Source organism: Periplaneta americana, chromosome 9, assembly GCF_040183065.1.
Source record: "Periplaneta americana isolate PAMFEO1 chromosome 9, P.americana_PAMFEO1_priV1, whole genome shotgun sequence".
NCBI classification, from domain to species: domain Eukaryota; kingdom Metazoa; phylum Arthropoda; class Insecta; order Blattodea; family Blattidae; genus Periplaneta; species Periplaneta americana.
The window spans coordinates 59,899,700-59,922,525 of record NC_091125.1 but is presented as its reverse complement, the minus strand read 5'-3'; the positions used below and the strand labels follow the sequence as shown (position 1 = coordinate 59,922,525).

Genomic DNA, 22,826 nt, shown 5'->3' with positions numbered 1-22,826 from the left:
TAACTACTGAAACCTCTCAGAGTATTGAATGCTCTTTTTCTTTAATGGAAATCATATTGGGCATCCATCCCCTCCCAAAAAGGCTCTATTTTGTCGGGAATTTGTGTTGTGAGTCGCCGTGCAATCTATTAGATCACTCACTACTGGTTTGTCACCTCGCGCCACTGTTTAGCTATCGTGTGACTCCTGACGCACATGATGTCATTCAAATTCGTTATCAGATATCGGAAATAACCCTGTATTTCTCTGTATCACTTCTACAACCTCACATCATGAAATGTTGTACGGAATAGGCCATTGGTAAAACTAGATTAAAATTAATTTGTATCATCTCGTGGAGTGCGGCAACTTGTGACAGGGGTGTATTTGCTTGCTTTTTAATACCATCCGAGTTTGCCAGTCTTATTAGGTACTCACAAGACGCCTTTCTTGGAAATAACGTTTTTTGCACGCTCCTATGATTTTCACGTAACTGCATTTGGCATCGGAAAGGATTGTCTTTTTATTGTAATGGGTTATTTTACGACGCTGTATCAACATCTAGGTTATTTAGCGTCTGAATGAAATGAAGGTGATAATGCCGGTGAAATGAGTCCGGGGTCCACCACCGAAAGTTACCCAGCATTTGCTCGTATTGGGTTCAGGGAAAACCCCGGAAAAAAGCTCAACCTGGTAACTTGCCCCAACCGGGATTCGAACCCGTGCCACCTGGTTTCGCGGGCAGACGCGTTACTCCACAGGTGTGGACGAAAGGTTTGTTATATACCCCTTTCAAAAAGGCTTGATTTTCTTGGGCATTGCTACTGTGATACACCGTGCACTCTGATTATGAAATCACTCACTATTGGTCTGTCACTTCTCGCCGCAATTCAGCTGTCGGTGTGATTCCTGACCCACATGACCCACCCAAATTCGTTATCAGAGATCGTAAATAACCCTCTGTACATTTCCATCCATTTTAAGATCATCGTCTGAGCGTCTTTGTTTCTGTCTATTGATTCATTTCCTGTTTATCATCTTCTGTTTATCAGTTCTTCATGCCCGTCTATCATACTGTTTGTCTGTCTATTCATCCGTTAATCCTTTCACGTGTTCGCTCGACTGTGGAATTTTCTTAACTGAATATCTAGGAATGAATGAATTTGTAATTTTGCTAAAATAATATTAAAATTTAAAATTAATGTTGCATCGTTGAGCTTAAAAATCTATATCCGTTAATTTGAAAAATTAACACAACACTAGTTAGTTACGAAATACAAAATACCAATGGCTTAGTTAAATACGAAACATAAAACAAGAGACTTAAAATTCGCTTACGACCAACGGCTTAGAGCAGGACAACTCATATTTTTATACTTAATCGTAATGCATTAACTTACTTCTCTGCAGAAGATCGTTTCCTTCGCGCTTACCGCTGCACTGAACGAATAGATGTTGACTGCACTTCAGAATGCGACAGAGAATTATCGTGCAGGCCAAATATGTTTCCATTATCATTCGTTAATCTTAGTATTAAGTGGCGATTGATTATTCTGTGTTATCGGTAAAACAATTATGACCTTGAAATGATTATATATACGTAGGTGACATGAGACATGATATTTTGAAGAGTTGACAATCCTTGCCAAAAAGAAATCCTCAAATCATACTCATTGTCAGGCATGGAGTGAGGGAATACATAATTTTGTATTTTACAAATGTATAAACAATGTGTGAAGTTTTTGAGTATGCTGGCAATCCTGATTAAGAATCGATGATGTTTTACTTGTAAGTTACTATAGGATGAGTTGGAGTCCTTTTTGAAGTTCTTGAAAGCAGCCATGTGTTGGTACAAATGACACAGCACACAGGACTTAAAATTACTTCGTGTACATTTTTTAAGTATAGAATTGCAAATGAGATTTTTTAACACTTAATGCGATTACCGTTACGCAGAGAAAGGGAAAGAAATTAATATTTCCTACAAAAATTAAATCTTATCAGAATGTTCTCTCAAATAGAGACCTTCTTCTAGCAAAAGTATTCCATTTGTTCATTTTTTTAAATTTCTTAATAATAATTACTATTGACACTATTTCAAGCATTATGTTATTTGAATATAAATTGTTGTTATTATAGTAGGCCTACTGTAAATACCTCCGATTCCTCGCCGAAACGTCGTGGTCTAAGTCATCATGCCTACGACTCGCGTTACGGAATGCGCAGTGATCGAGTCCTCATATGGAAGGAGTTTTTTCATGAAATGTTGGCGAGTGTGTGAGATCGGTGCCCACCCTGAATCGTGATGATTATTGGGAACTACGATAGCTAGCGAAATCCGGTTCCTTAAGCCAGCTTTAGCGGGATCATAATACGATACATCTGTTCTGGTTAGATGATCGTTCACTCTCTTCTGACACATGTGGGCGTGAAGCCAGCAGCCGGACAATCAGCCATGGCGCTTCATGAGCTGCCACACCTCGGATTTTCATTAACGGCCACCGGCAGAGCGAGGGGAAGGCTGGGTTCGGATGTGAGTTCGAATTCCGCTTGGGCTGATTACTTGGTTATGATTTTTTTTAGAAGATCTTCTTTATTGTAAGGCTGATTCGCGGGTGTTCGTGTAAAGGGGGTTAAGTATGATTTCGCTAAAGCGAGATAAGTACAGATTTGAACTATCCACAATTGCTTTTCTCTTGTGTTAAAGAGGTTAAATCATTCTTCCATCCATGATGCAGTTACCGTACTTTGTGACAAAGGGGTTTTGTTCAGTGCCAAAGGAGAGAAGTTTACAAACCTTACAATTTGACTTAACCTCTTTACACGAGCACCCGCGAATTTCAAGTAATCCATAGTCATTTCTCGATCTAATTTGACCAAAATACTACCTCGTTATTACAAATTCCACCAACGTTATATGACTTTTTAATTGGACGGTGATTAGCAATAGTGATCCAAGCGCCAAAAACGTGTTTCGAGATATTGGCCATTGAAATAAATCTGTTTTTTTTTATAAAATTTTAATTCAAGAAGTATTGTAACATTCATACTATTACAAAAAATAGCAGAAATAATACCAAAAAGGCTAACCTATTTGTAATAAGCAGTTGAATTAATATTTCAAAAGAAAATAAATAAATTAATTTTATGCAATAAAAGAATTTTTGCTTATAAATAGCAGCAAAATTCAGATATTGCATCCTTTATATTTTTCCGAGTTAAATTAGTTTGCTATCAACAGATTTGTGCAAATATATCTTTTTTAGAATTGTCGGTTGGTCTATTATTGCGCAACTCCGTCCAATTGATGTGAAGTTGTTAAATATCAAATAAAAGTACCGAATCTTAAACTAAGTGCCAACCTTCCAAAATTTTATGAAGGTACCTACTTTTAGCACCTATATACAAGTTAAACTGTTTTTTTTTTTTTCATTGAGAAAAAAGGAATATAATATAGGCTATATTTTGTTAATATTTATTTCTGTAGTGTCATGATGGAGAGATGTACGGATTAATAGATAGTTGTTATTAGGTAGGCATTTCTTGTTTCTGAATTCTGCTAAGACCAATTTTTAATATTAATATTTTTCCGGATGCGTCTGTGTATGAAATCCATCAATTTTAAAGAAAGTTACCTTAACAATTTGCTTTGCAATTGATAATAGGAGTATGTATTGCTTCAGTGTTAAATTAGTATAGTCGCAGTTATGTTGCTCGTTCTCCAGGCAACATGCAGTAAGTACATATGATTAAATGCGGACAAAATCATTGTACTGCATGGAGTACGACTCGCGTACAGTAATGTGAATAATTTTGCTTTTCAGATTTTATTTTCAATTTCCAGCATAATTTAGGCCACATTAAAACGCGTCTATTGTCACTATTATCTCTGTGATTGATGATTGGGAATTCTTGTTCAATTCAGTGCAGTACGAAGTCTAGCAGACAACAAAATCCATAAAATGGGTTCGGGAGTAAAACATGATAAGTGACGTTTCAGTGTTTTGAAGTTATTAGGCAGGTAAACATTTATACACGCAACAGTATAGTACAGAACGCTTTGGAATGTTGATGTCAGTATTGTTATGAAGGCCTGGTATAAGTAATATTATTTACTTCTTTTAATTATGGTTTTTCTGCTGTTATGGCTGGATTTGAAAGTTAAAATTGCTTTTATCAATGATGTTATTAGTGTAAAAGTGTTTGTGTATTGTGGACTAAATTTACATCTTCTTGTAGTGACATTGACTTCTATACAGTTTGTTTATCTTGGTAACTAAGCTGCATACTATTCATTATTTGCTAATTGATGCTGTTTCTGAGTTCACCATAATTATTTCTTCCCTTCCTCGTTAGAATGTCGCTGAATCAATGTTTCAGTAGTTGATAAATAAAATAGTGGTGAAAAAAGATCGAAGGCGAAATGTCGTCATTGTTGTGGCTTCTTTCAAAGTGAAAGGGGTATCAACATTGATATCATTCGTTCACACCCTGATATCTACCGAACTAAGATAACAGGAAAGTATGTATATATTGACTAGAATTAATGAAGTGGATTACAATAATGATGGAGACAGTACTGAACATATAAAAACACGTCATGAATTGTCGAGTAATAATGTTGCAGATGATCCCGTAAAAACATTTAAGGATTGGGTTTCTGAATGGAAAAACAAATTTTCAGCTGAAATTAATGATAGCGAACTTAATTCATACGTACAAAATTTCTCGAACTTCTTAAGAAATAATATTAACTTTCTACCTGGGCGCAAACATCCGGCAACCAAATATTACGCTGCTAGACAGAGAATCCGTTTAGTGAAACAGAAAAATCACAAAAGTTCGAGTAATCCAGAGAGAGCCAATAAGAGAAATCGCGAAGGAAAAAAAAATGCAATGCAATTATGAACTCATGCAATATCTTTTCTACAATCAGAGAAGAAAGCGATCAGAAAAGTACTTGAAACAAAAAATGAATCATGTTCAATTAACAATAATTATAGTCATGCTTTTTCACTAAGACTTTTCCTTCTCCTAATACTGCTGAAAAAGACTGTACTTTCAACTGCCTATTGTACAATATGCTATGCCTTTGTGGCAGTCTGTTAATGCAGGGAGCTGTTATCGTTTAGATAAATAAATAAAATAGTTACCAGAAAAGTAAAATCTGTATACTTCTACCATCTGTTGAGATGTATAAAAACTAACTATTGCATTAGATGCAGAATATATGATACCATATTATAAGCTACACATCTCATTTTTGACCAAAATGTCAGTTACAATGTTTTACGCACGAGCACCTCAATTAATCAACAAGGATTCGGATTTAGAGAATGAAACAGAAAACAATAGAATCTGAATCTAATGAAGGAAAAAATTCTGTAGCTCCAAGGCAAAATGTGAATCGTTTTCAGTTTGAACTACTGTATAAAATCATAATAGTCATCTTTCATAACAACGTTTTAGACAGGAAAATAGTAGAGATATGCCACAATAAAGAAAAAACTAGGATGCACAACATGTCGTAAAATCACATTTTTGCCAAAAATTGACATACTGTATCATCTTTTGCCTTGAAACCACAGAATGACGAAGAAAATGAGACCTGTAACTATTTCCTTCAACCGGAAGGGATAAAAAGTGCAAGGATAGGAAAGCTTACTCCTCAAGAAAACAGAAACTTCCTTCTTGCTACCAGCTTAGCTCTCTGTGCGTGCCTCTTCCAATTCAGCAGTACTTAATTTTATTGGAACCGGTAATGAATAAAACTGACGCCACTCTGCCATCAAATTATCACATACCTCATTTTGTTTGAATAATAGTTTTTTAATTGACATAGACCTAATATAAACAGAAAATTTAATCATGAATTATACTTAAGGACTAGACTCTTTGGTCCAAAATGACACGTGCACAAGCAGCGGAATTTCCTGGCCATGTCTTCATCATGTTGCAAGTGCATAGATGAACACAACACAGAAAAAACATAGGACAAGGACTAGGGAAAGTAAACAGGGGTCCTCAAGAAATGACGGGTAGCAGCGTTCTACATTCATTCTCTTCAATATAGGTGCATGCCGAGGAAATCACTCATATTGTCGGTCATATGGATACCGTTAATCTACGCAGTGTGCACAAGATACAGTGTTGCAGATCAAAGGATTGTGTGTTTGTTTCAAAACATTTCAAATTCCGATTTTGAAAGTAAAAGAAGACAATACCGACAAATACGTTCTACATAATTATTATGTAATGTGTAAGTAATATGGCTCAATTAGTTATAGGTATTCTAACTCAAACAGAATTGTGTTAAATTTTAAAATTAATTTACTAATATTCACTTAACGAATAGAGTGATCCGGTGAAGTCTAGAAATACAAGTTACCTCCTCCTGTTTAATCATTCCCCCACTCAGGTAGTGGCCATCTTGTTTCACCTCTGCATACTAATAGAACATTTTCAAAGTTATGCAGTAAAATTCATTACTGTTCGCCCAACAAATAAAAAGACGAAGTAGTAAAAAGTTATGGTTATCAATTGAGCCGTTCAGAGCAGAAGTGGTGTAAGTCAAAATTGAGTAATGAGGTTTAAAGTAAAAATTCTGTTAAATATAGCGCAAAGTAGTAATTAATATGTCCTTCGTGCTATCCACTGACTACTAATAGTTTAAATAAATTGAATATTTATTGCTACTTTGCGCTGTATTTTACATAATGTTTACTTTAACTCTCATTACCCATTTTTGACTCACACCACTTCTGCACTAAACGGTTCAATTGTTGTTGAAGCGATTGATTTTTTGTGTAAGTTTCTTAACAAAAAACAATAGGTTATAAAAGTAGATATGGCTTTATTTGAACCGCTTTATTGGTCGGTTGCGATTTCTACCGTGTAACATATGCTGGGAAACAATTGACAAACGGCGCAATTGAAAGTCAGTGTTAAAAATACTTTTCGCATCAGTTTTAAAAGTATTTTTCCCATGCTAGATACCGCATAGCAGTCAATTTTTAACACATTTAACTAGCGTTAAAATATCTACATTTAGGAATGGCTGACTAGAAAATAATATGAATTTCATTTTGGTAATGAGCGATTAAACACATCCAGCAAATGCAATAATTATTATAAGTTCGTCTACAGAATGTAAGAGACCAAGTAATTATGAATTTTTAGCGTTGTTGTAAACTACGAATAAAAACATTTCTTATAAAATGTTGATTATGCGTCGTTTCGGAACTAGGATTCTTCGAAGAACCGCAAACTTAGCAGCATGCCAACTTCTTAACACGGCATTTCAAAACAGGCAGCTACATTATCGATTTAAACTGATACACTCGAGATAGATTTGCAACCCATTACTGCATAAAGTTATCAATGATTTGAAAAATGCGTTTCTGAGCTTATGTTTGCTAGTGGGTGACTAAACAATACTTTCTTACCATTTTTAACTTTATTTACTTTCTGGGATAAAAATTAAGGACTGTCCCATAAATAGGACGCTATGCATAATGGTCAGTGATACAGTAGTTGAATACAATAACCCCTTTTTGTAGTTAAAATAGTATTTATGTATTTATTATGTAGCAAATACATATACAGATTAGAATCAGTTGTTCAACTGCCCTTCTCACACAAGGCTACGCATTGTACAACACTATTTTGCGTGGTAAGGGTAGATATATTTAGGGTGGAGTCCAATTTGATACTTGCTGCAGATGAACTTTGCTTTCCCTGTACAATTAGCACACCTTCGCTGAGTTTCATTTTCAACTGGCCAGTGGTGTTGACCATCAAATCTTATGTCTCCTGATGGAATGGAAACAATTTTTCCTTAGTGGGAACTCACCCCATGCCTTTTCAGTAGTGTAAAAGCCAGGAGACGGCAAAAGTTTAGGAGCGGTTCTGAAGAGTTTTGAGGCTTCATTTTTCTGTACGGAAACCAAGCATTTACTATGGCAACATCAAGAAAATAAGCGAAGATGGACCACCACCCTGTTGTTGCCGCTGCCACTGTTGCTAACATTGGTACTGCCAACGCTGGTGCTGCTGTTTCTGTGCTAGTGCTGGTACTGCTGTTGCTGCTATTGTTGCTGCTAGCGCTGGTGCTGATGGTGGTGATTGTAAAAAAATCCGTAGCGCTTCAGCCCATGAAGGGCCAAGACCGATCAGTCGGCTGCTGGTCTCACGTCCACATGCCGAAACGGAGGTGGACAATCATCCAACCAGAATGGCGGTATCGTGTGGTTAGCACGATGATTCCCCGCCCCCCAACCGTTATAGCTGGTTTCCGAAATCGGATTTTTGTTACCTATCGTAGCTCCACAAGTTCATGATGATGCTGGGTGGGCACCGGTCCCATACACTGGTCGAAATTTCATGAGAAATTTTCTTCCCCCATGAGGACTAGAACCAGCGCGCATTCCGTAACGCGAGTCCGAGGCAGGATGTCTTAGACCACGATGCCACGGCGCGGTACGTTGGTGGTTGTAGTAATAATAATAGTACTTGTAGTTGTAGTAGTACGATGGCCTTCTAGCCTGGAATTACCTTCCCTGTCTTGGAAATTTTCATATATTAGCTTCCTTCTTTTCGGACGGCAATAACTTGTGCGAGAAACCTCAGCTTCATTTTTTTCTAATGTGCTTTCAAAATCATTTGTTGCAGCTTTTATGTTAGAAGACTCTGGCATACTTTCATCAACAATATCATCTTCATCAACATTACATATATATTTTTTTTTTTCGTAATTCCGCTTTACTAAGTAGCATTTTACTGCCAAGATTATTCAAATTAGCCTCATGCTCATCGTCCGATTTATCACTGTCTTTATCTGTATCATGGAAAATTTGTGGAGGGGTCACATACATATATTAGACTCTCACTATTATTATTTTGATTTTCCATTATCCCCAGAATTTCACTCACGGTTAGACTGGAAATAAAACAATGCAATGGAAACCATATACATATTATAAAGAATACTATAGGAGTGCACACTGCATGGCGTCCTATTTTTTAGGACGGCACTTTATTTCACCTTGTACCTAGCAACATATAAGAAAATTTTATTGTTGTTATATACCACATGAAAACAGAAGTATTCAACTCATTATGTGAAAATAAAAATCAGACTTCTGTATCACCATTACAGAGTAACTAAGAATGAACTTACCCGCGGTGCGTCACAAAATACTGTTATCCTGCCATCTTGTAAAAATTAGCTCGTATGAACAAATGTTCTCGCGGAATTCAAACACTGCAACACTATAATACAATGTAATAATTTGCCTTCTAAACAATGCTTCCAACTGTACTAAACAAGAAAAAGTCCCATAGAAATCAGTATTTTACGCATGTTCTATTTTTAGGACGCTACGCAGTAATGGGTTAACATTGACAACTAGTGAACAGCGATAAAGGGGCATTCACAATGAAAAGTACACGCAAAGCGAACATCAAATCTTATGGTCAGGTTATTTAATGTAACCAATGATTTTCGTAAAAGCTAACATTAGAAGTAAACGAAAGCCTGAATGCAGAAGCTGACTAACTCCAAGCTTTTCCTTTTGTAGTAACGTCAATAAATGTTTTGTGTCATCTGTTTACGGATATATTTCATGGCCTTAGGCTTAGAGTAACGTCAAGTTCCAATTGTGAATTATGATTTAACTGCTTATTATTATTTTAACGTTCAATATTTTTGTGTTTACGTTAACATTTTCATTGTGAATGGGCCTTAAGCGATCTCACTACCCACTTATCCGTGGGTGAAAGACCGGCATTGTGTTATCTTGATGTCGAGGGAGTTCCGAAAACTGCATGTGTTGTGTGTAATATTAAAATTAGAAGGTTAACATTTGGGGAAAAAAGGTAAAATGCCTAGGAAGAAGGAATCATATCCATCCCCATTTTTCATAGATTGGTAACAGTGTCCTTATTAATTGCTTATAGTCATCGCTGAAATGCAGGACTTCTTCGTATGCTAAGACTTTCAAGATATCGCATATTTTAGAACGGTCCGGGAAAGCAACGCTGCGAATTACGATGGCTGTAATTACTCCCAACTTTGCCTTCTTTTCGAATTCTTCCTTTAGTTCTGACAACTTCGGCTGAAGGTTCTCATGTCCCAACAGAGTCAGAGTATCACAAAGTGTGCTGTAGTATTCTTGAATTAATAAATCAGACTTTTCTAGAATCTCTGGAGATGCGCTGGAATTCAAGAAGTATTGTAGGTCCACAGCAGGAGAGGTCCAGTGTGTTAATTGGAAGTCTACAAATCTGAAATGCGACAGAAGAGTAAATTATACAACATTTAGGTAGTCATAGTAATTCTGAGTTACGAGTAAGTGCAGTACAAACGGATGTGAAGTGAAGAATCGCATATTCTGAAAATGGTATATTAGGGAAATAGTTTATAATGTTATAAATTAGCCTACAGCATGAGTAAGTGTTTACAAAACGAAAGAAGTGAGTTTCCAATCTGATTTGGTCATTGTTAAAAGGCACTAAGTTAATTCTTGACGAAATGTAAATTTTTTATAGATTTCGTAAGATTTGTTTTAGATTTAATAGAGAACGAAACAAACCAATAATACTTTCTATAGCTTAGTAGTATCATGGTGAGTGATACGTAAATACAACAGACAGATAACTAAAATGTATGAAGCTAGTAGATCAGTTTTCTTGTATTATCACAATACAGAAAGGAACGACAGAATACTGTATAACATTATAAACGTATTTAATACGCTATTTTTGTATGGCAGCATTACGAAACAATTAACAAAGAAATAACTTATCAGATTTGTAATGATGAGTAGTTTGATATCATGGTCTATGAAGATTGGGTGGTTATGACAACAGTGATATATTAAATGTTATTGCACGGCAAACCGTTTCATAATATTAATTTTATGGCAAATGTTATGCCGTCATAAAAGAAGTAATGACGTTTTAGTTGGCATGGTTATTATACTGGTGCAATAATTTGGCCAATTGTGAATGATTTTGACTAAGGATAAAGATTTTATAATGTTGATGTACAAAAATTTATATTATCACATTCCTTATAATAGTGTCAAATAGCAAGCATCGTTGGAAGTTAATATGAATTAATGCCTTTTGAATTATAAGAAATATTTTATTATTATTATTATTATTATTATTATTATTATTATTATTATTATTATTATTATTATTATTATAAATAAATTGGGTGTGAATTGTAATACAAAGTAATTTCAAAGAAAATATATAACAAAAATAAAATATTTATTAGGTAAAAACCAAAACTGGCACGGAACTATAAAAGGATATGGAAATAGCAGAAAAAGGTAAGAAAAAAAGCATCCAAGACTCAATAGAAAGTCGAAGTCTTATGAACCAAGAAAAAGTGCATGACCAGGGAGGCCCACATTTGTGAGATATGAATCTATATTCTCTATTCTCAATGGTGTGTAAGTCCGACAAAAAGGGGGGATTAAGGAAAGTAAGAAAGAAAGAAGGAAAGAAAGATAGAAAGAAAGAAAAATAAGTAGGAATAAAGGAAAATAGAAACAAAGAAAGAAATAAAGATGGAAATAAAGAAAGGTAAAAATAAAGATAGAAATAAATATATATGGATGGATGGATAGATGTATAGAGAAAAAGAAAGGAAAGAATGAAAGGTGGAAACAAAGAAAGGAAAATATAAATAAGGAAAGAAGTAAAGATAGAAATAAATAAAGAAAGAGTTGAGAATTTCATCTGTAAAGTCTATAACAATCATAAAGCTATATTATTAAGATTATAACATATATTAGGAATGTGAAAACAATTGTTAAATCTTTAAAGCTATCGATTATTTCGTTACTTTATAATCGAAGAAAGGCATTAATCCACAATAAAACTTACACCTTTTTATTTTTATTGGTTCTTGTGACTTAGTCATGTTACGAAACGTGCAATAAATCTTGCTGCCATACCTGACATCTTCAACTTCTCCCGTGTCATCAGAGTATCTGAACATCAGATTATTGAGCCACAAATCACCGTGGGTAAGGACGTTAAATCCTGAATCATCTCTCGTCACCGCACGACACCAATCCGCCATGACTGTGTCAGCCATGCGATGCATTTTTTCTCCAAATCTCTCCTTAAATCCAGGCCAAGTTTCAACCTCTTCTGCGCAGCTTTTTACATTAATAACGAAAAACGGCTCAATAGGCGGCGGTTGTTCATCTGAGTACATATTTGCCAGGAAAACATCGAAGCTTGATGGATTTCTGTGGTACGCAGCCTTGGATGCAGCGTGGAATTGTGCTATCCTCCTCAAGACGAGAGCACAGTGCTTCATGTCCAAGCCAGTAGCCGTGCTCGCGAGCCTGAACCCTTGCGCTTTGAGGTCTTCCACAACGAGTGCAGAATTACCAACACCTCTGTGCGAGGAGATGTACTTAGCTGTGAATGGCTCGTAGCGTCGCGTGGAGATTTTGCTCAGTAGATTGGACATAGCGGGAACTGCGACGGCGAAGACCTGAATTTCCGTTAAAAATACGTCACGCCACGATTTTATCTGCAAAACAAAACATAGCATGCTCTTGCGTTTTACACACATAGCAGGAATTCAATAAATTGCATTGGCAAATAAAACATTCTTTGAATTTCTTATTACCGAGGTTGAAAGAAGTTTTATAAGTTGCAAATATTTTAGTGACTGTATGAAATTCTGCCTAACTGCCTAATTACATTATGTAACAATTTTTAACTTTTTGTTTGTTCTTGGATTTTAAATAGCCCTTATAATTTCCTAATTAATTATGTCTGAAATGTGTGCATTATAATTCCCCACAAACTTTGCTTTTATAATCAGGACATTGATTTTTCTTGGGCCTAGGTACGTTCATAGGCCTACATATGTTTAGTTTAATTTCTTATAGAACCTATTTTTATTACATTTAAGATGGACCTTTCTTGTCGTCCTGGGTAGCGTAGTAGGTATAGCGCTGGCCTTATGTGCTCGAGTTTGCGGGCTCGATCCCGGCCCAGGTCGATGGCATTTAAGTGCGTTTAAATGCGACAGGCTTATGTCAATAGATTTACTGGCATGTAAAAGAACTTCTGCGGGACAAAATTCCGGCACACCGGCGACGCTGATATAACCTCTGCAGTTGCGTCGTTAAATAAACCATAATTTAATTTTTTTAAGATGGATCTTGTGGTGAGTATACTAGAACAGCTAACTTCCAGACCTATTAGTTAATTTAAATTGCCCAGTGCATAGATTTCTGCATATTTAAGAAATTTGATCAGAGGCTATAAGCAAGAAAATGGATTTTACCAGGCCTATGTTTGTGGCCAATAAGCGAAGAATAACAATATACTCCATTATAGCATCTTCAAAATAGTGTGAGGCCTAACAGGCATATTTTGGAATACTAGTCGCCTATTTAAAATGGAATTAGGTGAATTTAATGATATAATTCTCCTGATTACAAAACCAAAGTTTGAGGTAAATAATAAATCTATACTTTTTAGGCCAAAAAGTTAGGAAATAATATTCGTTACTGAGGATCAAAAATCATGTTACATAGTGCTATTTATATTTAGCATTACCGTTCCGGCCTAATTTAAACACCCTCGTCATTATTGCGCGATTACCTTTATGGATATTATGGCAGTCTCAACATTATTGGACTGTAGAACATTTTTACTTCTTCAAGATTAAATAGAGCATAAACTGAGTTATAACAAAAACGAAATGAAAATCCCTGGAAATTGTAAACATCCGTTTATGAAAAAAATAAAATAAAATAAGTTGTAAATGGATGAAACCATGAAAAATAATTGAATAAATACATAAAAATTAATTAATACAGATTGTCCTAACAAATTTTGTACTAACGGCTGAGCGTTAAAAAAACAGAGATATAAGAAACGTTTCGAAATGTTCATTTTCTGATCTAATAGAGGATCATAATTGTGATGAGTTACCTTTGCCAGAAACTCTGCTGAAACAGGCTTGTTAGCTTTAATGATGATAGACTTCTCCTCTGTGCGACCTTCTCTCCGCAGCTTCACAACGGCTCGGTACATGTCGCTCCCGTAGTTATCTCCCGCTATAGTGGCTGGCTTGATCTCGCTGGAAATGACTTCGATGCTCGGGTCCCCTTCCCCCGATCTCAGCGCGGTCTGCAGATACGTGTTGTTGAGCCACGTCGGTGCCGAGTTTTGTGCTTTATTTGTAGTAGCCATTGTGATCTGCCAATAAAAATAATAAAACGATGTCGCATTAGTCCGTTAGTTATGAAACGATCCTAATTGAAGACCTCCTTGGAATAGGGATGTAACAAACAAAAGAAGAATTCATGTTTCGAAATAAAAGAAAATAATTTCAGGTGCATATTTCATTAGACCCATATTTTATTAGCAGAACCATTTGATCAATCAAGGATACAAGTTTATTTTGCTTTGAATGAAATAGTTTATTGTTATAAACGAATGCTTCAAAATTAGCCTACTTTTCCCACCTAAGTTACACATTTCAATAATTTGAAGTTACAGCCTTTTTCCGGCAAGATCTTAAATTCTAAACACCTTAAGTTTATAAAACATTTATACCTTTTATTACTTACACCGTAATTTTCGAAAAAAAAAAAAAAACAAATATGTGTACGTTCCAATAGAACGCAAAAATAATAGGTGACAAATGAATACTTTCTTTCTTTCTTTCTTTTTCTTTTTGCTAATTGGTGTCTTTTCATCATATAGAGAGTTACATAATAAATTCCATTAAGCCTATACGATGTAGACTTACTGCATTATACAGAGTGTTTCCGAGGTGATGTTACAAACTTTCAGGGATGATGGCGAAGGGCACATGTATCAATTTGAGATAAGGAACCCTGGTCCGGAAATGACCGAGTCGAAACTTACAAGCAAAAATAGTTGTGTGGAAATGAAAAATTTTATTCCTCTGTACACCTTGTGTATTTATCTGTACATCTTACACATACTGTATTCATCTGACGTTGTTTACGTTGTCTGCTTACAGTATACCATTCAATGCGCTGTCTGAGGGATAGGGACAGGAAACTACACTAAAGCAATGCAGATAGCGTAATGTGTAACGGACATGGTCAGTCCTGATATGCACATCTGTAGATAGCATTATATGTGTACAAGTTGCAGTGTCCAGTCGATCAGTCCTAGTGAAATGGAGGAGTACACGAGAGCGGAATAAGCAGACCTGATTTTCGAATACTAATGAGCCAATGGGAACAGTAGACAAGCTCACAGATTGTATCCGGCAAGTACCCACGTAGGAGATATCCGGCCCATTTCATTTTTCCACTACTGTTCCGAAAGTTAAGGGAAGGAGGGCACGTGGTGCAAAATTATAATTCCATTTCCACACAACTATTTTTGCTTATAACTTTCGACTCAGTCATTTCCGGACCATGCTTCTTTATCTCAAATTGATACATGTGCCTTTCGCCATCATTCCTGAAAGTTTGTAACACCACCTCGGAAACACCCTGTATGATATAGACTTCCTATATCGTCGTTGTTCCTGCAATAACTCCTATGCGACAATATTTATCGATTTTCAGATTTTTTCTCTATTAAATAACTTAAATAGTGATACAGCAAATAATAAAATCTCCTATATGTAATTATATTGCTTTGTTTCGAAAATGTAAGAATTCACGATTCGCTATGTACGGCTACCATAGGATCAATAAATGTGTTTCTTCTTCCTACTGAAAAATTTTATATTTTGCACACAGGAGTCATTGAAGGAATAACGACGATATGTAGAAGAAAATCATGTAAATTGAGTACCTTGTTAGGTGGTGGTGTCAGTAGTAATAGTAGAAATGGTAGTAGTAGTAGTAGTAGTAGTAGTGGTAGTGGTAGTGGTAGTAGCAGGAGGAGCAGCAGCAGCAGAAATCGAAAATTTGTACAGACTATTTCGTTTATATGACGTCATTCCATTTTCGACCAATGAAGTGTAATGAAATTTTGAATTCCAACCAATCACAGTCAGACTTTGAGATAATTTCTGCAGCTAGATTTATCGCTATCAATTTATCGCATGGTCGTTTTTTTGTTTAGTCGTTGTCGCCAACTGTTTCCCCGTAAATTGATGATCATGAATATATTAAGATGCAACTACACGGTTAAACTTTTCTTTCAACTTTAAAGCAATGAATGCAAGATTGATATTTAATATTAATTAATATATTTACGCAGTGAAGACCACGTTCAAAACGGCGCAGCATGTAGACACAAAATCTTTATGCATCTTAATTGAACGTACCTTTTAAACTTGATTCTATTCTTCCCAGATTGCACGCATACGCGATTGGAATATTGAACTGTGTAGATGCAGCTTTAGTTCCGTTACACGCTACAGCGAGAATGCGTTTGTCGAGCTATAAAAAATGCTTTCGTGTAGCACTCATTGTAAATAACGGTCGAAACAAGGCACAGCTGACATTGGTCCTGCTTCCACAGGTAGGCCTAACGTAACCTATAAAATTGTAGCCTATAACATTTGTATTGAAATTAAACAATTAATAGACGTTCAAATTTATGTAACATCATCGCATATCAAACTCAAAGACCTTGCATAGTAATAATATCTTTGATCAAACTGCCTTTCGTATGGCGTAATAAAATTCGTGTTTTAATTATCTATACAGAGATGGCTTCACTGTGTAGCAACATGTCTCGCTGTGAATACCTAAGCATTGGTATATAGCTGTCCCCAGTGTTACTGTTAAATTAAATTATGATTTCAGCAGATATTGAAAATGTATTTGTTATAATAATAAGAGAAAAGTGCAGTACATGTAATTAACAATGTTAAGCCTGTATTTCGCTTTCCGCAATTGGCATTACTGAATAATAACATCGAATTTCTTTATTGCAATAATCGATATTCATCTACGAGTATTTCAACTTCACAATGTCTGAGTAGGTTAAGTATTCGTTAATATACAATTATTAACATTTTGTGATCGAATTTTAGGGATATATTATTTAAATGTTTATTTTATTCACGAAATAGTCCTAATAAATGTCACTCGAGGTCTGAGATTTCCCAGATAAATCCACTCGCTTCGCTCGTGGATTTATCGGCAGATCTCAGACCTCTCGTGACATTACTACAGATAATTTTATTCTTACAATAGCTTGCGCTGTAATCAGTGACGCTTTAACATTGCGACATCTTTGAACAAAATTAGCGTGCTTGTAGTTTCTATAGTATTTCGTCACGGCTTTGTAATCTGTCCAAGTACCTTTTTAGCATTCTCACAAATAGGCCTACTGTCTTCACTGTGTTTAATCTCGATATATATTTTCTATGAGGTCCAGAATTTCATTTAGCACTTCTATTTTCTTATAATACTTATTAAAAGTCTATTGTCTTAGCCAGAAAATGTTTTTCATTTTCGTGTGATACGTTACATGTAAGTTAAAGAATTCATCATATTTACTAGATATAGGCCTAATAATTTATATTACCTATATATTATTTCTTATTAGTTTTCCCTACAAAGGACATTATTTTACATTTTACTAAATATATTTTGGTAATAAAGTTCGTGTAATTATAATTGAGAATAAATATTAAATAACTTTAATATAGGCCTACTCCTACATATTTTTTCGTAGTATGTGTTTGTCACTTTGTGTATAAAGGAAGCCATGCATAGATTAGTCTGTCCTAGTCTCTGTTATTTAACTCTCGTATTTTGAAAATAGCATCAATAAATAATTATTATATATTTATATCTTCTTTCAATATAATAAATAACCGGGAATTTGTCATTCTCGAAAATATGAAAATTGAGCTGTGCGACAAGCTTCCTCACCTCTGATAAATTCGCGTGATTCAAAGAGTGGCTATCCTTATCCATATAATAATAATAATAATAATAATAATAATAATAATAATAATAATAATAATAATGGACTTAGGCCAGTGGTGACCAAAACTGGAGCTGCAATAATTACATGCGACAGACAGCCTATGAAGTAAGGAGACGGAGGAAAGGTACTTGGTATGAAAACTACCACCAGTGATGGTTTCTGTACTAACAACTTGATCAGTGCCGCGGATAAAATCTCAAGCTTTGCTGTATCAGTAATGTCACTGCTGTCATCAAGAGCCAGTGAATAATATACGATATTTCTTGCTTCTTTTTTAACTTCCTCTTGAATATAATTAGCAATTTTCTTAATTTTTCTCTCGATACTTGGTCGACAAATTCATAGTTTTTAAAAATTAAAAACTTCTTATGGACAAGTTATTTAATCTGTTTTAATCATACTCTTTTGAGGAATTCTACTCCATCAAAAGGCTTTAGAACACGAGATATTTCAAACACCATTAGGTAGCTGACTTCCTTACATTTATTTATGTCGTCTTTCTCTTCCTGGATAAGATTTAAGACATGTCAGTTTCTGGCGTTTAACAGTTCGTTGGCACATAATATTGAATCAGTTTTTCTACAATATTATTATTAAATTAATAAGTAATAAATAGTTACCCTCATCTAAAAATTAAGAAGATTAAAATTGACATAAAACCTAATAATTTTATGCTTCTAGGGAGAAGATTCAAAAGTATAAATATTCATGCAAGTACAGAAGAATTATAGGAACATATACTTAGCGGTCAGTAATAGTAATAGTAATAATAATAATAATAATAATAATAATAATAATAATAATAATAATAATAATAATAAATGCATTATTCAGCGTGGCAATTAATGTTTATATATACTCCCAATTGAACCGTTGAGCAAAGTAAACGTATTACATTTTCTCCGACAGAACAACAAAAAAATTCTCCTTCTCATTCTTTACGAAACCACCTGTTACTGCTTGTGGAGACAAAGTTTGTAGAGCGACATGATACAGCCTTCAGTACGTGAATGAAACACAGCAATGTACAGGAAACTCCTCGTACCGTTTGAATGGCTGTTATTACACGATGTAATCACGACACCCGCTTTGGTCACCGCTGACTTAGGCCTACATAACGTAAGTATCGAATTACATTTGATTAGTGTTTATTACATTCTTATCGACACTGACATTACACACAGGCTAGTGAAAAAAATGCAATCACTTACTCGCAGTGTAGTGGCACAACTTGCAGCTGCTGCTTCTGTCAGACTCTCTGATTACTCTGGCGGCGTGACTTGCGCATCAACAAGCCTTCATTTTGTTTTTCGTAGGCTTGCGCAACCATTACAAGTGTCAGGGTCTGCGTACATAACCCACTTATGATTAGGCGACGAGAGCTTTGAAGAGATAAAGCAAAATGAGTTAGAGAAATAGCATTGGAATTATCCATCTTTCACCGTGCAGTGAAGAAAATCTCGGACAATCCCAAATAAATGGACTAATAAGTCCAACCGGGGTTCGAACCCACTCCTGAGTGCGAACTGTGAGCACGAGTCTCACTTCCTAACTCGGTCTAGACCAGTAGCTTAGATTTGTAGATATCACTCAATGCAATATATTTTTTATAGATCGTCTATCAACGTAAAATTCTTAACGCTTGTTTTACGTGACCTTAATCTAAAGGAGACCAATGTATTCGTGATAATGTTGTGACAATCTGCAGAAGAGTACATTTAAATGTTCACAATAGTAATTAACAAAATAACTCACAGGTGCTATTTACTGTGCAAGAAAATAAAATTATAATTACGTCATTATCGGAGAGTTACATAGTACGTGAAATTATTTAATCTAATCTAAATTACTGATTAAAGTTGAATATATGAAACATATTACGAAGATAAACTTTGATAGGAACAAGGTAATAATTCTCAACTCGTCGTACCTTTCTCTCTCTCTCCCTCTCTCTCTCTCTCATTCATTTATTATATTCCATAGATCTTACATGATCAATGAAGCTTTAAGATGTGGAACAAGTCAAAATTTTACAATATTAAAATTACAATTTTTACAAATTTGTACAATATTTACAGTTTTATAATTTAGTAATTTTCTACAATGATGAGGTGAGGTCCGAGAATTCGCCAAAAGATTACCCGGCATTTGCCTTTTGGTTGGGAAAAACCTCGGAAAAGCCCAATCAGGTAATCAAATTGAAGGGGTGAAATGAAGTGATGCCGAGGACTCGCCATAGACCATCCGCCTCTCTCTCTCTCTCTCTCTCTCTCTCTCACTCTCACAGTGTTAAAGAGAATAAACAACAAAAATCCCCGGAGAAAGTAACACAGTAAATTATAAGCTACATAATAAATGTTACTAAATAACTACTAGACATTTACTATTATTTCCATATGAAGACATAAAATAATAATGTTTATTACTGTAAACATTTGTTCAAACGTAGTAACATGACAATTCGTGAAGTAATAACTGATAGTTGTATTTACTTAAAGAGAAACAATAATTAAAAGCATTACTCACATTTCATTCAATTCCGTCATATTTCGCTTAATTCTGTGACACTGTAACCTTAATTCCGTGACACAATAGCTTACATAAAATAAAGACAATAAGCTTACACTGTGATTTTGAACATTAACATGAACGTTATCCATTATTCATAAAATCAATTTGTATCATCACTATCAGCATCAGAAGTGACACAACTATCACACATAAAAACATCAGAATCAGTTCTGCAATTTGAAACTTCTCATGATATGTTTTCCCATAGAATGAGCAAGCAATCCAATGATCTATTAAAAACTCCACAAACCCAATTTTCATAGTTAGAATAGGCTCGTGATGTGGATGGCTTTGCTTGAGGAGATTTTGTAGACTTCTACGGTGAAGCATCAGCTGGAGATTTTGTTGGTGGCGTAAGGCACTTGGCTCTGACATCTATTTTGCGGTTAACCGATCTCTTTTTCTTTGATGGATCATATATGGGTGTCTTCAACAAATCTCTTACAGCCTGACGTCGTTTCTCTGGTGTTGAAACAGGTACCTGAATAGAATCATTTTGTTGTTTTTATTTTATTGGGTTATTTTACGACGCTGTATCAACATCTAGGTTATTTAGCGTCTGAATGATATGAAGGTGATAATGCCGGTGAAATGAATCCTAGGTCCAGCACCGAAAGTTACCCAGCATTTGCTCGTATAGGGTTGAGGGAAAACCCCGGGAAAAACCTCAACCAGGTAACTTGCCCCGACCGGGATTCGAACCCGGGCCACCTGATTTCACAGCCAGACGCGCTGACCGTTACTCCACAGGTGTGGACCATTTTGTTGTGATGAAACAGCCAGCTGAACAATATCTTTCTTCTGGAAGTTCACCCTGCGTTTGTTGGCTTCCAGGAGTTGGCTTGTCTGTTAACTTGCTAGCTGTAAGGGCTTCATCTGTCAAGAAGATGGGTTGAATGGATAAATTCCCGTTTTATAAAACCTTGAACGAATACTTGTTGGTGTCATTGCCTTCTCATATGCCACGTTGAACTTGTGGAAGTCAAATCGTGTTGGTGCAACATTATAGTTCGTCATACGAAAGTTGTCCAACTCATTCGTCCAAGCTTCCTTCAAAAACACTGACGTCTAATGGTTGCAGAATATGGCTGGTATGAGAGGGCATGATAAAGAGGATGATCTTGTTTTCTCTCGCCAAAGCCAAACTTCTGGATCTACGTGACTTCCATACGAGTCCATCAACAAAAGAAAAGGTTTTCTTGGAGGGTTGTTCTTCACAAAGTGACCCATCGAATCAAGAAAGAGATCACAATTGATCCATCCCTTTGTTGAGAGATATTCAGTTATCTTCAAGAATCTGGTTGGATTAAGTTTCAGGCCAGTCCCTGACTAAAAATGTTTTGAGAGTTCCGAGAATCGAACTCACTTGCGGATCAGAGAACAGCCGTGCTGATCCTTACGCAAAGATGGCCATTATTAAATATGTAGGCTATATAATATGCATAATTTTCTTCATTTTAATTGGCGTTAATATTCGATTACTTAATATAAATTATCTAATTACTAAAAATAAATATTATAAAAATTTTTATATGTCCAAATTTGTTTTAAAATTAAGCAGATATAATTAATATAGATGATGATTAGTCGTACAGGCCATGTGACGTTCATTTAACGAATTTTCATATCCTGTTCACTTAATTCCGTGATACAGTAATAGCTGCAAAATGTTTAAAATCCTAAGAAACTGTCCAGACAACTTAAGGTTTATAGACTAAATCATATAAGCTATATGAGAAGTGTATACACATTCTAAATCTTCAAAGCAATCTCTATATAAATACGAGGCGCATCCAGAAACTAAGTTTCCCTATTAAAAAAAAAAAAGAACACACACTTTCAGGAAAACATTTCTTGGCAACAGGTACAGCAATGTTTCAGCTATTTTTCAACATAGCCGCCATCAGAATTGAGACACTTATCATATCGTGGGATCAACTTGTGTATCCCTCTGTCGTAGAACTCTGCCGCCTGTGAACGGAACCAGCGTGTGACAGACGTCTTCAGCTCTTCATCGTTGCCAAAACGCTCACCGGAGGACAGGAATTTCTTGAGGTGCAAGAAAACGTGAAAATCCCTGGGAGCAAGATCAGGACTGTAGGGTGGTTGATCAAACAACTCCCAGCCAAATTCCGTCAAAACAGCTGCTGTGCGCCGAGCCGTATGTGGACGAGCATTGTCATGGAGGAGCACAACACCTTCAGTAAGCATTCCACGCCTCTTGTTTTGAATGGCACGTCGCAATTTTCGCAGTGTTTCACAGTAACGGTCAGCGTTCACTGTTTCACCTCTTGGAAGGATGTTAATGAGCAGAATGCCCTTCCTGTCCCAGAACACCGTGCACATCACCT

At 35.6% G+C, this 22,826-nt stretch overlaps 1 protein-coding gene and 1 long non-coding RNA gene across 2 annotated transcripts in view; one reads left to right on the top strand and one right to left on the bottom strand.

Moving 5' to 3' along the window:
- The window catches only part of LOC138705986 (uncharacterized), a 394,464-nt gene that overhangs the window by 92,564 nt on the left and 279,074 nt on the right, over positions 1–22,826 (top strand). The window lies entirely within an intron of this gene.
- Positions 1,380–19,271, bottom strand: LOC138705976 (uncharacterized). The gene is made up of 4 exons (XM_069834818.1): positions 19,116–19,271; positions 13,957–14,223; positions 11,949–12,538; positions 1,380–10,263 (listed from the first exon to the last, which is right to left on the bottom strand). Exons 2-4 carry the CDS (start codon positions 14,215–14,217, stop codon positions 9,879–9,881), a joined length of 1,236 nt encoding a protein of 411 aa, XP_069690919.1. The 5' UTR covers positions 14,218–14,223; positions 19,116–19,271; the 3' UTR covers positions 1,380–9,878.

Excerpts from the sequence above, each read along its gene's own strand:
- LOC138705976 (XM_069834818.1), bottom strand. The coding sequence starts at position 14,217 with ATGGCTACTACAAATAAAGCACAAAACTCGGCACCGACGTGGCTCAAC. Across the intron at positions 12,539-13,956 it reads CAGCAGAGTTTCTGGCAAAG|ATAAAATCGTGGCGTGACGT; the intron begins GTAACTCATCAC and ends TTTGTTTTGCAG. Across the intron at positions 10,264-11,948 it reads GGAGAAGTTGAAGATGTCAG|ATTTGTAGACTTCCAATTAA; the intron begins GTATGGCAGCAA and ends GTCGCATTTCAG.